This window comes from Eleginops maclovinus, chromosome 20 (genome assembly GCF_036324505.1).
Source record: "Eleginops maclovinus isolate JMC-PN-2008 ecotype Puerto Natales chromosome 20, JC_Emac_rtc_rv5, whole genome shotgun sequence".
Classification (NCBI taxonomy): Eukaryota; Metazoa; Chordata; class Actinopteri; order Perciformes; family Eleginopidae; genus Eleginops; species Eleginops maclovinus.
Genome location: NC_086368.1, coordinates 17138607 through 17161577, shown reverse-complemented (window position 1 = coordinate 17161577; position 22971 = coordinate 17138607). Strand labels below are relative to the sequence as shown.

Genomic DNA, 22971 nt, shown 5'->3' with positions numbered 1-22971 from the left:
TCAGCTAATCATTTTAGATCGTAGCCCGTCCACTTACTCCCTTACAGCTGAATTACATCATTACTATCTCATTTTTTGGCAGAGGGGAGGAGGCTGTTTTGAGATAGATATTTGCATGATACATCATGATGTGTACTGTCATTTTCAGTTCAGAACCATTTTATTTAGTTTTCAAATTATATTGATAATGTTGCCTCCTTTCGCCAACCACCATATTTAAAAAGAAAAATCAAGCATTGCTGACCCAGCACTTAGAGTGTGAAAACCAGAGACGTAGGCCCTATCACCTGTGGGCTTGAGGTCTTACCTGACAGGCTTGATAGAGTAGCTGGTGCTCAAACTTCTTGATGCCAAGGATATTCTGGAACATCTCGTACAGCTGGTCCTTGCTGAGGATCAGCTCAGAGGCCGCGCTGGCAGTCATGCGTTGCTGTGCCTTGCGTGGATCCTCGTCACCACGGTAGATGGTGTCGAACTTGGCCATCCAGGAGCTGAGCACCGTCTCCTTGCTCAGACCATCAATCTCTGGAAGGCTGCGTACGCGCTTCTCGATGTGCCTCTTGAACACTTCCCTGAAATCATTGGCCGAGAAGCCGCCGCTCTGGACCATCTTAGCCACACGGTCACTCTTTAGGAACACCTGTATCAAGAGAGACCAGATGTCATTGATTGCAGTTTTGTATTAAGGCAAACAAAAGCATTTTTATTTCAAATAATTTATCATAATTTGCAAGAAATGCAACACTCTTTTATAGTAGAGTACAGCATGTATGTAAAGCTGTGACTCAACACGGCCAAAGCTACATTCTGTCTCCTGCTAATGACAGTCTAACAGGGACAGAGACAGGCGAGGCTATATTGTCACAGCATCAAGCGAAGTAACCGACAGAGCTGACTGCTTTGTCACTCCTGACAGTCACATTTTGTTCTCAGAATCCTTTATGGCGAAAAACAGCGACAAATGTACTGAAAGATTACAGTACAGTTATGCATTATCCTTGTCATATGATATTAGGGTATAAAAAAGGTTTGAAGGGTGATATATGACTTCTTTGGCATACCACAGCATTTTTAAGTAATTATAGTGTCCCTGGATGCCACTTGAAGTGGATGAGTTAATAAAAAAGAATAAAGAAAACTAACAACAACTTAATGCCACAAATAACCAGAGTGAAAAAACTAATATTTACACTGCATTTACACTATACTGTATGTTTACATACTGTAGTGTAAAATTTTATCCATTCTGCAATCCTCACTGATTTCCCAAAGTCTATTAAAAAAATCATGCTTAAACAGTATGGGATCAATATTTGTTTCAAGAGTTTGCAATTATAATTTTGAACCTTTTCAAGCGTTAACCCTTAATCCTTGTAGGTATTAAGCTTTAAAATATATTCTCTTTTACATTAACCTTAAATATAGCTGTGTGTGACAGCTCTTTTTATACAGTATATATATAATGTATAAAAAGAGCTGTGACACACGGGTCATCCTGTAATTAACCTCCATGGCAGTCTATATGTTTTCTGATGATTCTAACCACATCATTTAGTTTCCTTTTATGGATTTGGTCTTTAACGTTTCACCCTATCTGCAATGCCTTTTGTGCTGTATGCATAGTAATAACGCCTTTTTCATCTGCGGATTGAATAGTGAGGTTGGAAGAGATGGCTGTGTCAGCCACATGCTCTGACTCATAATCTGTGCGCTGAAAAGCTTCAGCCACCATTTTACCACTCAGCCGTCTCAATACAAGCATTTTGACATGAAATAGCAGGAGGACTGTGCTTTTTCGACATAGTTAGACTGAAAGCTAGTCATTTCTGGTTGAAATCTGCTGCAAAAGCGATCCGGAGGTTACGACGCACATACAATAACACACATTTAACATCACATATGTCAAAGATTGAGTCAGATATTTAAAGATAATAAATACTCAGCTGGATTTTTACATTTCAAAATGAGGCCTTAATTTCAAGACATCCCTGCATTTAAAACAAAAGAGAAGCTTTTTCAATGTGATTGTGACGCTACGGCTGTTGTGTGTTGGTACCTCATTGTAGCTCTGCACAGCATTGATGAATGCCTCATCAGCCACAATCTGTGTGTCTCCATTGAGGAAGGCCTGGAAACGATCCTTGGTCTGCTGAAGCTGCTGCTTGGTTATCTGTGGGAGCAAGGGCAAACAGAGGACACGTCCGTGTTAAAGCACTAGGAAAATGTATCAAAACAAGCAGACAATAGTTAATTTAATTTAAGAGTTGAAACTTAATATTTTTCAATCTATTTTCGACCAACCTATTCTGTGCAAACAGAGCAGCAAAAACATATTTTCCCAGGATGCTTCTCCAAACACCTACGGAACACTAAGCACTCCCAGGCCACTTTAGGACATCTATTCCCTGTAGTTTTCCAAATGTCCCTTTGATTTTTCACAAAAAAATGTGGTACTTGCCCTGAGCAAGTACCGCAAACAACATTAACTATCTCCTGTCACAGCAAAGGAGCAGTATCTCAAATACAAATATCTTAGCCCCTTATTAAATCACACCGAATGAAAAAAGGAAACTGATTTCAGCTAACTGTACCCATAATGTCATTCTCTTCACGTCACTACACAGATATCATAACTGCAAGGCAGAGTGGGAACAAAAATTGACTGTTAAATTGAGAGTTTCTCTGTAATAGCTTAGCTCTTTCTTTACTACTTACAGTGTGATACAAAGCCTGCAGTGCTGCAGCCAGTGCACCTAAACAATAGTTAAAAGCTAGTCTTAGTATCCTTTTTTCCATCGCTTATGAATGAAACCCAAAGATACCTGAATCATTTTACTAAGATTCTCCCTCTTCCCAACCTGACAAGAGCAATCCACCAACATGACTGCATCACACTGAGCTGCAATTGATCCATAGATTGCATGGTCCCCAAAGGAGGAATCCTACTGGCTTTGACCATCCCCTGATTTCTATTTCTTTAGAATCACCGCCTCCACAACCATATGATGGATTGAAATTGAATTTGGCACAGGCATTCAAGTTGCCTCAGGTGAATTGTTACTTTGGCCAGCTCCTAATTTTTCACCTAGTGCAATCATCAGGTTACATTTTTAGTTTGTCAAAAGCTGTGGTTCAAAATCAAAGACCTACAAACCTCACAGTCACATTAGGCTCAGCTTTACGTTGTGGGTAACATAATACTCAACCTGCTAAATATTTTAAAAAGTGTGAAGGCATGAGGTTTTTCTCCATTTATCCTCTTTCTTTTACTTTCGATTCCTCCCTCAGGTCTAGATGTCCTTGAATACATTTCACACATAGTTCCTGAGTCAGTGACCTTACCCTCAATAGACCGATAATCTACCCCTGACAAATGCTTTCAGTCTACAGTTGATGTGTATCAAACAAGCTCAAGGACCTGCTGTTAACGTGTTTGCAGGCATTCAGCTGCACATTGCGAGTGACAGACTTTGGTGTAGGAGTGAGATGGAAAAGTACCACATACTGTATCATGCGCCTTTGAGGCAATCTCAACACCATCTGCGTGTCCATCGCACCATCCAACCCCCCCTTAAGTAATGTTCAGAACATGAGGATCAAGTAACATAAGCAAAGCTACAGTGAACCTTCAGCCTAAAAAGAAAGATTTACAAAGGTGCGTATAAAAAATAAACACATATTATGAAGTCAAACACCGCTGGTTTTCAAGGACATGACCTCTCCATCACTGCCTATCCTCACAAATCATTTCCCCCTAAATCTCCACTCCTACTTCATCCAATTTACGATAGCTGCAGAAGAGTGAATCTCAGGATGATATACAACTTAATGTCCAAACGTAAAAGATGCACTTAACAGCACGTCAACAACATAAGAGATCAATACTTGTGCTTCTGCTTTAAGGTGTATTCATCTTTGCAATATGGCTTCTGTATAGATGAGAGATTAAAGACAAACAGTGGACCATCCCTGTCATGTTTTAATAGAGCAAGATGTTCCAGGAACATCCTGAGGCAAGAAAATGTTAATAATAACACCAGTATGCAAATCAGTTTAGTCTATGGAGACTTTTAGAGGCTGAAGTCTATATACTTGTCCTTGGTTTCTTGTCCATGTTAAAATGGTTAAAGGGTAGGGATAAATACACCACACAGTTTTTACATGGTGTGGCCTTTACTCATAATTTACATTATAATGTACCTGTAGTGAATAATGCATACACTAACAATACTTTCCTTTTCTTTTATTTATAATGGCATGTTTCCTATTAATCTGTAGGAGTCAGGTACATTCTATTTATAAAGCCCAATATATAAAAGCTCAAGGGGCTTTACAATCTGTAAAGTGTAATACATTCTCTATCCTTAAACCTTTACTTTGGATAATGAAAACACTTTTTTTAGAAAAGTAGCTGAGGAGGGACTGCCTGGACAGCGAGAAACAGGCCTAATGTTTTTTTCAGCAGGAGTCTTTTTAGGTTAAACAATTCAAACAAAAGGAAAGAAATATGCATACATCAGCTCAGCTCAATCTGAATTGTAGGTTTACTAAGTGATGATTAATTCACCAACAGGGAAAGCTAAAACAAGAAAGCTTTATGAACAAATGGATGCTGCAGTATGTTAGGGTATGGGCTGAGATGGTTTCTGTTTAAGGGCTGCTGGGCAAAGGTACAAAAGCAGAGTTGAATCAAACTGACTGAAAACTTTTAGAGCGATGCTAGCACTTCCACCTCTAAAGCTAAGGTCATTGTAGATCTCTTGAATACACTCTGGTAAATATACCAACAGCATTGCTGTTAAAACCCCCCAAAAGCAATCAGAATATATCCTGTTCTGATTAAATAGATCATTGATAGGTTGTATTGTATTTTTGTTTAGGAGCCGTAATTAAATGTAACAATGACTCTTTTGGATAATTGACAGACAATCATTTGTCATTATTTTGATAGTTGATCAACCATTTCAGTTTACGGTGAGGATTTGACTATTCTAATTATCTTTGGGTTTTGAGAATAAAACACACACTTTGAATAACTGTCAGAGATCTGGGATATTTCTATTTTAATTGTTTCACTATTTCAGATTAAATTATTTATCTAAAAAATAATTTCCACGTTAATCAGCAATAAAACAAGTCCTTTTTTGCAGCCCTGAATGAAATCCAAGTGACCTGTGTTAACCTCACATTAAATTCTTATTCCCTTTTCTTATAAAGCCATAGAATTTTTACAAAGATATTATAATAAACTACGAGATTGGGTATTGGCAGTCAGCCAAACACTGGCAGAACACATTTGTGTTGTACCTGAACATTTTACCACGAAAGGTCAAAGCTAATAATACTTTTGCCTCGGCTGACAGTTTCTCTCGGCCGATCCGACTTTACGTGACAACCCAGCAAGCTGTGTGTGTGTGTGTGTGTGTGTGTGTGTGTGTGTGTGTGTGTGTGTGTGTGTGTGTGTGAGAGAGAGAGACTAAAGTACACAGCAGTAAACCAACCAGAATGTGTCCACTCCACTGAAAGAGTAGCTCAGAAGCATTAAGTATTTATGACTTTCAGATCAGCATACTCTTTATTTCATTGCTGATTGGAGAACCGTTCTGAATAGTAACCAAATTGATGGATGAGAGAAAATTCCTCCATTTTCATCAGTATTTCCAGACTCTCAACACGTACTTTTCCTGCTTTGCACTTATTGATTCTCTCTTTGTGGCTCTTATCAAGATTGCAGGGTTACATCGTGATTCATTGGCTTCCAATGAAGTGGGCAGTGACATTAATCACCCTTCACATATCAATAGAGGGGATATGCACGTTGCATTGGCTTGATGTACAGTGACTTCATTACAGTTCAGAATGACTATGGATTTGAGTTTATTGGTCGATATGGTACAGTTGTGGCTGATTCAATATCTGAGTGACTTTCAAACATTTAACCACCAAATAACTTTTAATTAAAAAATTGTTTGATTTTTTTCTTCTGAATTTGTGTTGTAGTTGAGGTCCTTACATGTTTACATAACTACTCAAAATCATAATTTTCCATGTATCACAGCATACACATAAAGCCACGATTTATATAAAATCTGTAAGGCCATTAAGCCCTAAATCTGGTTCATGGTTTGAAGCCCCCTCAGGCAAATATCTTGTAGAAATGAAAGCTGTCTTTGGTAATTATTCAGTGAACCGAAAAAGGATATTTCAACTTACTGCTTTGTCAATATCTGTGGAGTGGAGGGTAGAGTTGTATAACCTATTGTTAGTATTGTAGTCTGTCTGCCATATACAACATCGCAGACGGAACTCAGGTGGCTTAAATGTTTAAACTAAAACCAAGGCATCAATGGGTTTGACAACTTATTTTAGGAGAAATGTACATTTTCTCAGCTCTTAATCAGTACCTTCAATGTAACAGGGGGTTGTTACATAAGACATGTTTATATTTCAAAGACAAATCTTGGCCATGATCAGGTTTTGAAATACTACGTTGAAAAGTTCAACACAAAGGGATGACTGGGGGCCAATTAACAACATTACTTGTCTCGGTCTGTAACATATAAATGGAGCATTGTTATTGTTTAAAATGCATTCCCCTCTTTTAATTCAAGGAACTAGAGGAAGATAAGTTCAGGTCATAATTCATTATTAAAAGATATTTGAAGAGAAGCCTTCTGTTTGGGTGTGAACGGATCATTTATGCTTTTGTATAACTTGGTGTTCACAAAGAAAGAAAGAATTAAGAATAATGAACGCAGTTGCATAACACCTGTAATACTGTACTGTACTGTAATTATATTTAAAGATTTAGATGCTAATTTATTATGCTATTTCTTTTAGTTTTTTATTCAACCTGTCTTGGAATGTTTACAACATACTATATCCGCTGCCCTTGCAGTACTGTGATAAGTGAAGTAATTAGATAATTGAATGCAGTACACACAGTATAAACTGTAGCTTGTCCAGCATCACAAAGCTGGCTCACTCTTACATTACGTAAATTAAGGTGGTTTCCAAAATGAAATGGCTGCAGAATACAGCAGCCTTGCAGTTTTTAGACGGTTGCCAGCCACACCAGTAATTGAGTCATAACCAATAGAACAAAATGATTCAAGTTGCTCAAGAAAAATTAGCCCTAATAGAAACATGTAAGTGTTAAGGAATGGGGCAACATCTCAATCCAGCTAAACATGCAATTTCATATACAAGTATACTGTGAAGATTGATGTCGACCTAAAAATGAGGAATAATTTCCTTCCTTTCATGAAATTAAATGAACAAGCAGATGATGAAAGGATGTCATGATAACTAGATGATTTTATTGGGTATATATCTGTTTGCTCAGGGAAGAACTGCCAACCAATGGTGCTGTTGGTTTTTAGCAAACGTGGCATATTGAATCCTCTTGCCAGACAAAGAATATTTCCAGCATGTAGCAGATGACACCCCCAGCCCACATCTGAGTAAACAGCAAACACGAGTACGGGAGCGAGCGCTGCATGACAGCTGCACAAAATCTACCAGCAACAGGCCTCATCAAACAAAGGACACCAGCATTGTGTGACTGTGGTCACAAACTACAATTATACAAAGACAGATGCACAAACTATTATGTCCAACCAGACATGCTCTCGTAGATTTGTTGTTAAGGTGCACACACACACACACACACACACACACACACACACACACACACACACACACACACACACACACACACACACACACACATGCAGCCTTGTGTGAGTAAATACCACTCCGCTGGGTTAGTCAACAGCCAGGTGTATACACTGCAGACAGAGCTTGACACACGGCAAACAGGGATAAAACAGGGAGCTCTGGCTCTGTTTTACCATTCTCCACACTGTTGTCATATTCAGCTGCGGCACTGCTGATATATACAGGAGAACACTGTGTTCACAACCCGCTATAAGCCCCTTCTTGCAACAGTCAGTCATCCAGTATCACACCACCAACTCACTGGCAGCAGCCGCACAGCGCTGCTGGTTCCTTATTATGTTCGTTCAGTGAAGGAGCAGAAGATAAGCCCTTAGCCTAATCTAACATAAATGGTATGGCCATGTTAACGTCCATATAAAGGGGATAGAATCAATAGGACAATTTGCATTAATTCGGTCCAAAACAGTAAAATCAATTGTCTTTTTATGCCGTTGCATTACAGGCGTCATATGGTTCACTCACTGAAAAACTGAGTTAGGAGTTATTTGTTCTGCCTGGTTTTGATTATATTGACTTGTAAATAAATGCATAGATGTTTACGATTGCAGTTGGCAAGGACCTATTTTATAGTGTTCCCCTAAAGGCTATTTGTGCTCTTACAGAATCCAGCAGAGTTGGATTGTGTACTACTCGATACACCACCAGTGAGTTTTCCTAAAACATATAATTAATGGATGATCAAAACATTTATCAATGCTACAAATAATTGTTAATAGCAGTTCTGGTACAAAGCAGTGAATTGTGAAATCTTATTTACTTATCTCTCAAAATCAACACAAATATCTACGTTTTTAATGTTAATGTGTTGTAGTAGCACAGTTTGATATGCTAACCACAGAAGCCTTTACTGTATGAAGGTTAAAAAGCTCAAACAGCTGTAAGGCCACACTTCAGAATATCTCTTTTAGAATCTCATAAAAATGTATGTCTTATAAGAGGATTTTTTGATTCAGTTTTAACCATTTATTCGTCTCAGTCATGAGAAATTGAAGTATGACAACACTATTTCATGTTGTAGAATACACAAAGCCAACCGTAGGTTGGTATCTCTTATGCCGGTGCAATATTCTCATCAAACCTAAGACATAAATCCTGTCCTTCCACCCTCCCATCACAAATCACTTACTGTCTTTTCCCTCTCATCTCTGTATAGTAAATCTCCCTCGCTCTTACGCTTTTACCTCAGATATCGTTTTCTTTGTGCCACTTTGTTGTTCTTATGAGATGCTCGGTACGGTTTGCATTGATCGTATTCTTCAATAGCAAGCGCTTCAAGTACAAATACATATTACATGTTACATTAATCCCATTTTTCTCAAACATGGTATTCAGCTGAGAGGTCGGTAACACTTTCAAAGCTTACAGACAGAAAGGAGAGGTTTCTATTAAGGGTGATTGTGTTGACATATTAATCAATTATGATTAATAAGGTTATCTTGCATTGGTGTCTAGATAAAGCTTCAGTCATTTTTAATTAGTGATAGTGGTTGAAGCAATGCTTTATAGAAGAAAAATCAGAAGCCATTTGAAAAACATTGAGGCAAGTACATATGAGACCCACAAAAACACAGGAATTAAACCTGGTGTGATACCTGACATACAGCATCACGGCTGCTCCAGGCTGCTGTTTGTATACGTTATGTATCTGTGAGAGTCAAAGAGGGAAAGAGAAGACTGCAGTAATGATGCAGCCATAGCTCTTAACTCCATCCTTACTTTAATGTGAAAACCCTTCTCTAATCTCTCTCTCATCTCTCTACTCTTCATTTTATTCCATTCAAAGTAATCTCCCTTTGAAACAGTGATTTAATACGGTCCAACATATAACGGCTCACGGTTGCACAAACACATTCGACCACCAACAGCCACCTGCCTCTATTTCACTTGCAAGACTAACGTCCCACGGTGTGATGATGCACTGCCGCTGATTGTGTTCATCAAAAGAACGTTTTTTGTGTGCAGTGATTATAACTACATCCTTCATAATTTTGACTTTGTACTGTTATAATTATGAGGTTCTATCTCATCATTATGAGGAAAAAGAGTTACAATTACAGTGAAATAGAAAGGTATGTGATTATAACAGTTTGAGAAAACAGTGAAGACCAGCGGATTTAATTTGTCTCGTATTAAAGACTCGGTTTGACGCTTGCAGAGGTAACAATGATTGAAAATTAGAACTTTAATTTGACAGTTATTGTGACAAAACAAGCAATTTAAAGACCTTACCTTGGACTCTATAATGGGTATTTTTCTTTCTTTTGTTAATATCTTTGAACTAAAGATAGAAAAATTATCCGCAGGTAATTACAGATGAAAATAATAATTTTGATGAAGTTAGTCGGAAACATATTAACAAGTAGTGTAAGGCCTTGTGGCTTTTGAAATATGTCATACTTTAAGGTAGAGATGTATGTTGTTTGCACACATTATCTGTGTACAAATACTACATTGTTACAAATGATCTGTTAAATCTTGTTATTTTTGTAATCTATTGATGTCCACTGTTCATTTTCAAACCAGAGCTCCTGTTCCACCTTTTCACCTTTGAGGGATTAATGTGTAATAATGGGAGCACAGATTATCTAGCTACGATGAAAGATTGATTGGAGCCCTGTAGATTAAGCCATGTCAACCCATGCATACAGCATAAGGACATATTAAAAGCTCTCAAGCATTTCCAGGGGCGGATTAAGGTTGAGCAAACAGTAACTGTATAAGATAAACATTTGTGTACATAAAATAAGAAGCCACTTCGGAAGGGGAAACATGACCATAGCCTCCATAAGCAGAAAAAGGCTATGATTAAATCCTAAAAGTACACCATATTCTTAAAGAGAGAACATAATCAAGCCAGAGGGAAGATGTATATTCGCCTCTTATGGAATAATGCCTGACATGATGCCATGTGCAAACCCTCTGTGGCGTAACATTTGAATTTCTTTGCAGCTATGTTGTCAGTACATGATGCAGTGTGTACAAACATCAGGTCACACAGGCAGATTATTTGAGGCACAAGGCAAATATGAATCAGTTTGATGCTGACAGTTCTGCCTTCAAAGTAGACACACCGTTGGGAAAAGACGTCAGTATTTGAACAGATAGGATCTTAGCCTTCCCTCCTGGTTATATGCAGAGAGAGGAAATGTTTAATTTTTGAAGCTGTGATTTGTTACACGTGGTTGCACATATTGTAGGTGAGGTGGTATTTCGCCTGCTGCTTTTCAGCTGCCACCCTTTTTGAATCTACTTCTATATCCATACTGTTGATGGACACCTTAGTTATTCAATAGTGTTGCATGAACGCATTAAAACCGCAGCTACTTAGCAGGAAAGACTAACGTTCTTTATCAACAGCTTTAAGATTGACGTGTTCACTCAAAGCTAGACTTTGACACTTGCTGCAGAGCTTCTTTTAATGGTGAAAAGATGGTGCTGTTTTCAGGCAGAACACGATTTCAAGATCTTATATAATAATGCAAATGATTTGAATGGCATACTTGACCCCCCATTTACTGCCGCACTCTTTTTGTCAACATGACTCTGTCTCATGAACATAATGAGCTCAGGTTCTTTCACTTGAGCTATCAGTATTTTTATGGCTATTGTTCACGTATAACCTTGCATGAAATGATCTCTAGCTTTGTTAAAGGAAGACAGTGATATGACCTAAAAGATGCCGCCTGTACACAGGTGGTGAAAAACCTTACAGTTCATAAACCCCTCTTCCTATGATGTCAGTTAAATCCACCTCTCACTTTTTTCTAGTGTCCCTCCTCATATCTTCATGTTATATATTGTATCACCATGTTCATCCAGTAAATAATTTTGTAGACCGGTCAGGAAAAATGTAATAACTATGTCCATATGATTAGTGTGCCACACCGTGAGAGACGATTGAAATACCTTATTAAGTGTATCTCCTTTCCTGGTCTTAAATAATACACAGTAAGCTTCCCTGACTTCCTACTCCTACCATTTGTCCTTGAAAGACTTTGTTAGTGGTTCCTACCTAGTCAAATCTCATAGTAGTGGTATTTGTATGGTTTGTTTCTAATACAGTGTGCTGGCAGTAAGAACATCTGAATTTAGCAGGCACAGTGTAAAGGTGTAGAACCAATACACAATGGCTCAGAACTAAACACCAAAGTAAAAAACCTAATCCAAGTATCGATGATTTGCATTTCAGCCTATTTCACATTGATATCACAGAGCCTGCTGCACAATTCATAGCTCCTCTCTCTCGGTAGTATCAATGGGAATGCTGTATAGTAAACTGCTGAGCAAAGAGGCACTCTATAAAAGTCCTGCTGGCAGATGAGTTGATTGGGTCAGATAAGCGTCTGGGCATCACACTTTCTAATTGAAAAAACCTTGAGCCCAGGAGATTTTTCAATTCTAAAACATACTTTGATCTACAGAGGCATATGGGTTTAATTGATCAGATTTCTTATTTAGTATCCTCTATGATAGAAGTCTGCATTAAACAGAAACATCAGTATTGTGTTCATTTGTACTTACAGTATAAGCTAAAAAGACTGATAGTCTAAAGCCACTTAAGCTACTTTGTCAGGCTATACTCAGGCCAGAGGTGGCACCAATTCATTATTTTGCAAGTCCACGCAGTATCAAGTCTTTGTACCTAATGGTTGACCAAATCAAGACTGAAAAGTCCCCAATCAAGTCCATTAAACTTTAAGTTTTTAGTTTTAAAAGACTATGTTCTATACTGTAATGTGTTTTTCTTGTCCACAAACAAAATTAACTGTGGTATCATTTTTCCATCTTCTGCTTATTAAGTTTGATTTCATGGTGCTCTCCCAAAACTTTAATGGATGCTTTAATACATCCCCTGGGGACCATGAATGTTTGATCTGACACACCAACCAAGAGACTGAACAATACACAGATGGACATTACATCAATAGAACAATGTCACAAAATGTTGTTAAATGTAATAATGTGCAATAACAGAACACATTAATTACAGAAATCCTGCCCTTGCCTAGTAAATTATTTTGTTATGTTTTATTCCTCCAGGCCAACAGAGAAGGCATCTTATTGCACATAAATAAAGAAGGATTTTGCCCCCTAGGACAATTAACAAAAAAGTTATAATTTCATGAATTAAACCAACAAAATGTATATCCGCAATAGCATCAATAATATACACTATGGTTGAATGGGGGGCAACAAGGTTATTGTGTGTGAGGAGAAAAAGACTTGCATGCAAACACGTGTCACAAGCCAATGCTGATACATTCAACCAACATTTAAACAACAGCCTTCACAATGTTGCCTCTGAAGATATCTTTCAGTCTGAGAAAAAAATGTTTCCCTCGCCCCTCAAAATAACTACTCTGTTACCCTTTCAGAAGGTTAGAGCAATGCATCTTAAGAAGCAGTGGAGCTTGCACACTCTGCAACCTGGCCTGTTTCTCTGTGATAGCCCATCACTGCTGTTTGTGTGCCAGAGCTTCTAATGACGGATTATCATGGAGCTGCTCCACATGTTTTGCTGAGGCCTTTAAGTCTTTTCATTAGAGAAATTGTTTCATTACATTTCTGTGACTAATCTATAATGGCCTAAAATTGTAATAGGCTACATGTTATATTGTGTGGCCAACGCCTTGAAGACCTTCCTTCCTAAACTATTGTTTACCCACATTCAAAGAAGTTCATGGTGATGAAATTTATAAATAAAGTATTGTTGTATCTTTCTTTGTTTGGTAGTGTATTTCAGGATAAATATAGTCTTCATAACCGCACAGGAGATAAAGAAATGACTAATATACAAAGCCATGACACCGTATATCCACATAACTGTCAGACGTGCTGTGTCTTGTCTATGTTTCTGCGTAAATAAGGGTCATTCGAATCAAACCAATTCATTGTGTTAAAAAAAAGACTAGAGAGTCCTTTCATGTTCGTAAAGGTGTATAGTTCCTCTGAGGTGATAATAAACCAAAGCAACTTTGGACAAAATCAGCATCTAGACAGACTGTAGGCAGACAGACACACTTTGATTTCCTGCTCTGACAGCAGGCATTGGATTGTTTGTTTGATATTCGTTCACCCACTGCAAAAGGAGTGTGGCCGCCTAAGCTCCCAGATATGAAAATGCATTACTAAGCATGCATTAGACTATCAGTAACCTACACTGAGCGGGACTCCAAACAAACAAATAGATGGAGACATTCTGGTTTATGCCTCCCACATGCACTTGTGCATGAGTCAGCAGAAAATAATTCAGACCATATGGCTTAAACTGTGTCCAAAAGGAGAGGAATTGTTGCAGGTTAAACGAAAACAACAGACAGAAGCTTCATTTCCATAATACTGTTTACGGAGTTTTGTTTTATGAGTGGTGCATGATCAGCCATAGATTAACTGAGCTGAAGGAATCCTCTGCATGTTCACACTGAATGCACCTTCTGTCTGGTGAAGAGAGCTGCAAGAAACTGATACTACTACAGTCCTGTTGAGCCATGTGATTGTCAGTGTTTTACAATGCACCACAAATGTGTTAATCACCCGCATCCAAAATTGCATTTTTACTTGAAATCAAATTGACATTAGAGCCTTAGAGTACAAACAGCAGGTGGGATTTTTCTGGTGTGACAGATAAATGAGAGAATCAAGGACAATAAAGGGGGGCCATTGTCCTGATTAACAATCAGTTCAACCTTCCTTTAGTACAGTAGAGCCTGTGCATGGTGACTTTGACAGTAAGGACACCATGACCCAAAACTGCCTTTAACATGAATGGAGCCTCAATAGCAGCAACGTGAAACCAGGATGTGTGGGCCTGGTCCCTTACAGTAACCATTATAAATCTCATGAGCTGGTTCTCCTGTAGAATTTTTACATTTTATTTTTTTTATAAATGCATGGACCTTATTTTTTTATAATGACATTAATTAACTTGAACCCATCAAGAGGAGCCACACTCAGCTTCAGAGAAGTAAGGCTTATAGGCAAACCTCCTCCAGAGGTCTGTGCCTAAAAGTCACCTTGGGAGGCCAAATTGACGGGATAAGTAATGGCGCAAACGGGTTGAAATTGGGCATCCGCCAGGAAGGCAGGACATACAGTAGAGATACATACAGCTGCATATGTAAAGGAAAGCAGGATTTAGTGAGATTTAGTCTAACAAGGAAAATCACGTTTTTAATAGCCATCCACCATCTCTTGAACGCCCTTTCAATGAATGGGCTCTGAGATTGATCTCACTTATGAGCTTGTGTAAGGAGGAACTGCACTCTGCAGCTCTGCAGTGCCATGTGTCCTTTCACCATCCGGAGCTCGGAGCACTTATGTGCTCTTCTTATGCTCCGAAGATTTCAAGATTTTGCGTCAAAATAACCAACAGTGTTTTCACTGGGACTGTGCTTCATCCGTCTGCTATGGGATTGGCCTAGTGGCAAAAAAAAAAAAAACCTCTGTTCTCTACCTTATGTAGGTCATCAATGACAACATCTGCGATGTGAAAGCAGGCATTTCGTCAGCATGTGGTTATTAATTATGCCTTTGCACCGAGGGCCCTTACCTTCTGCTGTCGCCTTGCCATATCTGTGGGCTGTTTTGCATTGAAGGGGTAAGCGACGCATCGCATCACAAAAACATACAACTGCAGCTTCTTTTTACGGTCTTCTTCTTCCCTATGCATCTTCTCCAGATCCTCTTTCTCCTCGCTGACAGCTGACGGGCTCGGGCTGGTCGGACGGGCACTGCTGCGGCTGCTGCTGGGAGCCAGTCCACCCGAGCTCTCGCTTGTCCTGCTTGGAGAGATGCGGGATCCGGCCTGGGGTGCCATCGCCTCTTTGCTTTCCTCCTCCACTATCCCATCAGATTCCTCCTCGCTGGACGAAGGATCTAACATCTTGCTCTAGAGGTGATGCGTGCCTACAGATATACTAACCTACTAAATGAGGTGTTTCGATGTCCTTCAGATGATGGCTGTTCCGTTGTCTTATCCGTGCTTATATTTCATGAAGAATATGCCCGAAGTCAAGACAGGGATAGGCCCGGATTGTACTCGCTCGCTGAGGGATGTCAGCAGTACGAGTGGTGCTGGAGGAGGTCGGCTCTGCTCCACACTCAGCTTTCTCCGCCTGCGCCGAGCACTCGTCGATGCTTACGTATTTTCTGTATTTTATTGGCCAGTCACTGCTGCGGATGTGAGAGGGGGAGGTGAGAAGGGAGCGAAGGGGAGGGGCAGGCAGAGTGTAGTGTACAGCTGAGGGAAAGAAGAGCGGCTTTTTTCCCCTCAGTGAAAGTGGGTGATGGCCTCTCCCTGCCTGCCAGGCCGGGACGCAGGCGCGAGAGCTGTCCGTGGTCCTGAACACAGAATAATAAGAACAGAGAGTGAAGGATGGGCGACTCTTCCTTAATCCCATCCTAACGCTCTGCAGTACTACACCTAAGATGGCTGCCACAGGATTTATCTGATATTGTCCCCCAAATGGGGAACATTATTCCGTGTATGAGCACACGAGTGAGTTGGTGTGAAACGTGGCTCCTCCTGAGCCGTCCCATGGTGTGCTTGTGAAGGGTGGGTGGCCATGAAGGCTGAACCACCTGCTCTATGTCTGTTGGCTTCTGGTGGAGAAATTGATTGTTGCAGTATGCGTTGGTAGGCATTTCTTGAATTACGCTGCAGTCATACAAGCGTTTCATAGAGATGTTTCGTTGAACGAAGAGAAATCTTCAGGTGTTCGACTTAATCTCATATAGTTGCTGACCAAATACAAATCTTCAACCATAGTATTGATGACATTAATAAAGTAAAACCTAAAAGCAAAGTCTGTGACTTGGTTGAATTATATTATATTCACTATGACACTATATGACAGTTTTGACACACTTTATGATAACAAAGTGTGATATGACGCACTGTGTATTCAAGTCATCACGTGATCATTCACAGCCTTCCAACACTCCAACACTACAGGGGCAAACTGACTACATTCACACATGGTTTGCAATACTCATTTTTGTGGATAAGCTTTTAAAGACAAATACTGGCAACTGATTTCACTCTTATTTAATCACTTTATGCAACCAAAACGTTTTGATGACGACTATTTTTACCTTGGCCCTAAATAGATATAAAATAACCTGGGGTGTTTTTATTTGTATATTGACATCACTTTGATAATCCAAAGCCCCGAGGTTGCAGATAGAGATAGCATTCGTCAGCATGAAGACAAAATGCACAGACTATTTTGATTCAAAGACAACAGCCGTTTTTTAGAAAATAGTATGATACATTACCAACTATCTGACTCCTAACCAGAGGCCCTATTCACCTAATTAAACAAAACACAAATCACGATTGTCCTATGAAATATGAGAGACCCTAAGGCAGACTTCTACTAAACAAATGCTCTTATTATTTTTATAGGGATATAAATGATCATCACAGTGATTCCTTTCTGACAGTTTCACCTTGAAAACCTTATTTTCATAATAATGACACATTATGAAAAAGGACTAAAGTGATACTGGAGTTAATCTGTTGATGATTATCTCCCCCCTGCTGACGAGATGTTTTAAGTGTGAGCTTGTTTAGCTGCTCTGGTTGCCTGGTCCTTGCTGACTGAATTTACATTAACTCTAATATCTCTTTTATATTCTACCTTTTTGGTTTATGACCAGTTAAAATTAAACACATATCTGCTTATGAGTTTTTGTTACGGGTTGCATATGTCAAAAAGTTGGGATCTGTTAAACCAATATTAATATATTCCCTTTGATTTGTTTTTTTTAGAGGTAAACCCATCTATTAATTCCTCTGACCCTCATTGTGTTCACCTCCCCCACCCTCTCCTGGAATTTACAGTCCTTGCACATCACGACAGCCTTTATATTGTAAACTCAGCATGCACACAGGATAAGCTTCAACTACAAGATTACATTGAATCTGACATTTGGACTGACTAGCTGCTATTCCAGATGTTCTTTATGTGTCTGAGACACAAATTCCCTGTCTGTTACTATGCTTGCAAGGACTTCCCATCTCCTGTTGCCCTTACTCTGCATTTAATAGTCCTTCTTTAGTTTTTACTCAAACAGTTTACCCTTGTGGATTCTCAGCATGAGGTTTGCCTTTGTTCCCAACAGTACTTAGCTCATTAGGTTCTCAGCAGGCCACTGTCAGCTCTTGACGGGTGAGACCCCTCAGTTTTGTGCCACTGCACACTCTTGAGATCCCACGAAGAGGTCTAGCACTAAACTCTGCAACGTAACTCTCCAAACCTTTTAAACATTAATAATTGACTGAAGTTCTTTGCTCCACTCTTCTACTTCAACTAAAGTGTGTACACATTAAATGTTGATGTCCTTCAAGGTAGTACAACACAAAAGGCCATTGTGGAAAAAAATACAAGTTTAATCTTGCAGCTGGAATTGTAATTATTTGTGTTTTTAAAAAGATCCTTTATAGAATGTCCATCATCAGAGTACTGTTCATGAAGTTAAGATAATCTCCCCACCATTACCAGTAAACACCTTTTTATGACTCATCTCCACATGCTGATGAAGATGGAGGGCATGTGACATGTTCAAAAGATCAAGGACAGCTTTTAATAGACCTTGTAAGAAGATCCAATGCTGTTTCCAAGGCCAATAATTAACGTTTATTTAATAATGGTAAAGTGGTTCTAAAACCTGCAATTACAGATTGTTTGCCCCTTGAGGACAGTTGAAATAAGTTGTGGACTAAACAGTTCTCTTTTTACACCCCGACCCACACCAATGGAGCAACATGAGCGTTTATTTGGAGGCATGTTTGTGTCTATCAAAGAAACATAGGTCCAATATTCACTCTTTTCATGCTCTGTTTTGATGATGCCAACTCCTAAGCGAAAACATTTGGCTCTTCAGCTGCTAAAGTCCCCATTACTGTTTACCAGCTAGGGGCTAATTCAGCTGAAAGATACTAAAAACGACTTCCAGGCTTGGGTGAAATGTATGAAAATATACAATTAAATGACAAATAGGAACAATCCATGTGACACTGTATGAGTGTAACCTCCAGATCAGCCATTAAAGAATACATTGTGGTGACATTATTATCTCAATAAAAAACTAAAGTGAACTGTTGTGTTCATTAAATATGATGATGTAATTTGATATTTGGTCACTTAACCTCTTGAAAGCAACTCACACATATCAACATATCTGTCTACTAAATATGAACACAAAAGAAGAAGCCATATCTCTGTTGAATAGGTTCAACCTGGCGAAAAAATCTCATATCGTATCTTCAAGTCTGAACCATGAGATGAGATGAAACATATGTGAACCTCCGTTGACCCTTCAGCAGAAATTAATTATTGATTAAAGTCATGCTTTAAAATAACCCGCCTGACTTTATTCTCATATGTTCTATCATCTTCTCTATGATCTGAATGGTTTTTCTTTCACATTCATTCTGTCTGTAAACATGAAAAACCATAATGAAAACAACAACAATGTTTGTATTTATTTGTGGGTGTATTTCTCTGTGTGTCTTTTGCATGCTGTCATGTGTGTGTCTATGGAGAATTGACACAGACAGGATATGTAAGGCACAGAGTGACAGTTCAGCACATCTGAAACATCGCAGAATAACAGAACAATGATATATTAATAACTTCCCTCCCTCAGATCTCTTCATGTATAAATCGTCCCTGCCATGCTATAGTGTACGTACGTATATGTACAGAGCATGTGTGCAGAAAAAGATTCATATAGTGCAGGCTTGTATCATTGAGATCTGTGTTCCTTTTTGACGACCACTCTTAAGCTCTGAAAATCAGTTTTAGAGCGAGAAATTGACGGACTTATACTTATACACACACACACACACACACTCACACACACACACACACACACACACACACACACACACACACACACACACACACACACATGCACATCTGCACAGATACACAGAGGCTCAGACCTTCTCTGGAGTTAGCTCTTTGAAATATTTAAATGCTGGAAGCGGTTTTAATGTGAGATTGATGGAATAGGGTCAGTGTCAGCATGCAGCTACTTTAGCCGTCTCACAGAGGGCTTCACAACCAGCAAATACTGTTTGATGAAGCTTGACATTTTCAACGAGAGTGTGTGTACATCCTGGGAACTGGCCTTTTAAGATATGTGTTGCGAGTTAACAGCTGTTGTTTGATTTTCTGATTTTTAAGTGATATTGGATTATAAATGGATTGCAGACGCGTGAAGTGGTAAAACAGTTTACAGTGGAGATGGGTAGTGATTGGACTTTAGGAATAAGGAGAAGCCCGTGTTTGAGGAAATTCAAAACCAATCTGCATAAATCCTTTTACGTAACACAGCCTTTCATGTTTTCTGTTTTTCTCCCCCAAATGCAAAATAGGAAATGGAATTCTGATATTTCCATATGCACTAGTATTGTTCGAGTAATTAATGTGCAGTGAATTTATTATGGCATCCAAAGCAGGTGTAGAAAAACATAAATACATTTCTGTCATATGTTTTTCCTTTTATCTTCTTTTGTGTTTTACACGTTTTTATTCCCAGGCACAATATCCTTACAGCAAAAATGCATGTGTGTTCATTTTATGGATTATTCTTACAGTTTAAGTTTCCTATATGTATATTTTCTGACTAAATTAGAAACATGATTTGTAAATATTTATATAGCTTAAATTTGATTTGAAATGGGATAAATCCTGGATGCTGTAGATTTGCCCCGGGTCAAAGGTAGCCCTCCCTGAGAGAAAAAAAAAACACTATCATCTTGTTGGACAGCACATTTCCAGGTGTGGAGACCTCATAAAAACCACTAGATTAATGCTTGCCTCTTCCTCACACAGTTTTCAGGGAGACGATGCCAGAAAAAGACTCATTAATAATGCAGCGAGAAGCTAGAGACTCACCACTTTAACATGACGAAAAAACCCTATAGCTCCAGCACAATCCTCTCATCAAGGGGGATATTTCTCCAATCTTTGCACACAACAGTGATGGCAGATGTTTGTAACTTTTGTTCAGATCGTCAGCTGTATTTTTAACAGAGGAGAAAGATCAAATGCAGTGAGAAAGTAAGAAGAGCTCATCACTGCAGCTTCACAGATTCCCTCTCAATCAGTATAGCTAAGCATTGCCCTCTGTTGGCTAAATAATCAAAGAGCACCTAGCTTCATCTGTTGTGTGAGTTTACCCTGATCACCATTTTAACAAATAGAATGGACACCTGATGGGCAGGAATGGAGAAAAAAAAAATGCTTAAGATATATTCAGACACTTTCATCCAAAGCGACTTACATACAATCGATACTGTGGCCAATCCCCAAAGGAGCAATTTGGGGTGAGGTGTTTTGCCAAGGGACACAACGACATGTTGACGGCAGTGGGACTTGAACCTACTATCCCCTGATACGAATATCAGCACACTATCCCACTGCGCCACGACTCCCCTTACTTTACAGAGGTTCAAGTAGAAGTATTGTACTGTGAAATGTACTCAGATAAAAGTGAAAGGACAGGTTAAACATGCTCCGAGTAAAATAATGCGTTTTTAAATGGTTATGTTATGGTAACTGACCTTTAGGCTTTAACGTTTAAACTTTATTAATATATCAATAGTTTCAGCCCGCAAAAATATAACATTATTCGGAAATGGGCCATTCTCCATCATATTTCATATTTTTTATAAGTATATTTTGATGCTTGAACTGTTGATTTCACAGAGGTAAAATTCAGAATTTTCCTTGTAGTTTAACACTGTATATCGCTCTTTAAATGAGATTCACACAGCGCCCCTCTTCAAGTCACACAAATAAAATGTACCAATTACCAAAAACATCTGACAAACTAAATACAAAAATCAAAGGTCACATTTATTTGTTCTCATACTTTTTGGTTGGAAATCACAACCTGACTGGATCTGATATATGAAAAAATTGTCAATAACAACAACATCACTGAATGTTTGAAAATGAATCAACCTGCATGCATTTTCTCAGTTCCATCAGCCTAATTTTTTAAAAGGATAGATATTTTACAATGTACTTTTTAATTATAATGTAGTCATCCTGTTTCCTTCAGAGGAGAACCACACTAATCAAACAATGTTTATCTCTGATCAAATTGGACAGCTAGGTCTTTATCTGTTCTCGGCATCAACCTATTTTTATTCCAGTTTGATGTTCCTGTCAGCCTCCAGCTCGTGAAATGGGATTTAAAATACTCCTCATGACTTCTGCCTTTACCCTGCAGCACCAGGTATCTATCACTTTCAGAATTGATTATTTAATCCTGTGTTAAATCTGACATCTTGCCTTTCAATCCCTTCACTTCAAATCAACCAAAAAGCAGAAAGTGATTCATTAAACAACATTCGTGCTGTTTTTCTGTTTTCTATTGTAGACAGAAAATGTCATCATTCATTTTGCCAAAAACATCAAAAACCTGCCTGAGGGAATTAGTTAATCAAAGTCACTTTCTTTTTTTAACATTACTTCTCAAAGCACGCTGCTAATGGGTTCTTTATCCTTATTGTCCGTCATGTTTTCAATCCTACATTGGCCACTACAGCTGTGGTTGTATTTCTTTCAAGATTCTAGTGGCCCAATAACTTCAATATATAACTAGCGGTATGTCAAATCCACCGTAGATAGAAATCAAAAAGTCTTACATGGATAAATAATGTTTGTTAAAACGTTTTTTGAGTTTAAATCTCATTTTCTCATAATCTACCAGCTTACTCCTCTATTTATCCTGTTATTTATTATGAATGTTTTAACAACTGTAGTTTCCGTTATCACTAGCCCTATTATGTCTTTGAGTATGTGCTTTACTTTGTCTTTTAAAGCACTCACGTTTTTTAATACATATTCTATAATAATATTTAGCATTTTAATGTGTTTTCCTGTAGTGTATTAACAACTGTGGTTATAGTGGTTGCAGAACTTTAAAATAGTGTGAGGAAAACAAGTGCCTTTGCCAAATAATGGAGACAGAATTTCATCAAAACTCAAGAAACAAAAAGTGGAGCTCAAAAAATGTAAGTAAAATCATCCTCAGTTCCTTGATCATTACTTTTCTTCTGTGAGAATCATGGTATGTGCATTTATTAGATTCTGAAAGGCCTACATGTTTGGTATTCTGTTTTGTAACTAGGAAATATATTTAGGAATAAAAGCCTCTGAATTGAAAAAGGTCACTAATAAGTTGCAGTGCAGTACATTATTAATTTCA

The 22971-nt window shown here is 38.5% G+C and overlaps 1 protein-coding gene across 1 annotated transcript in view; it reads right to left on the bottom strand.

The window, feature by feature from the left end:
- The window catches only part of cadpsb (Ca2+-dependent activator protein for secretion b), a 56514-nt gene extending 40690 nt beyond the window's left edge, over positions 1–15824 (bottom strand). The window contains 3 exon segments of the mRNA XM_063911614.1: positions 308–640; positions 2057–2170; positions 15290–15824. Coding sequence (XP_063767684.1) covers positions 308–640; positions 2057–2170; positions 15290–15622 — 780 coding nt within the window. The 5' untranslated portion in view covers positions 15623–15824.
- Between the last annotated feature and the right edge of the window lie 7147 nt (positions 15825–22971).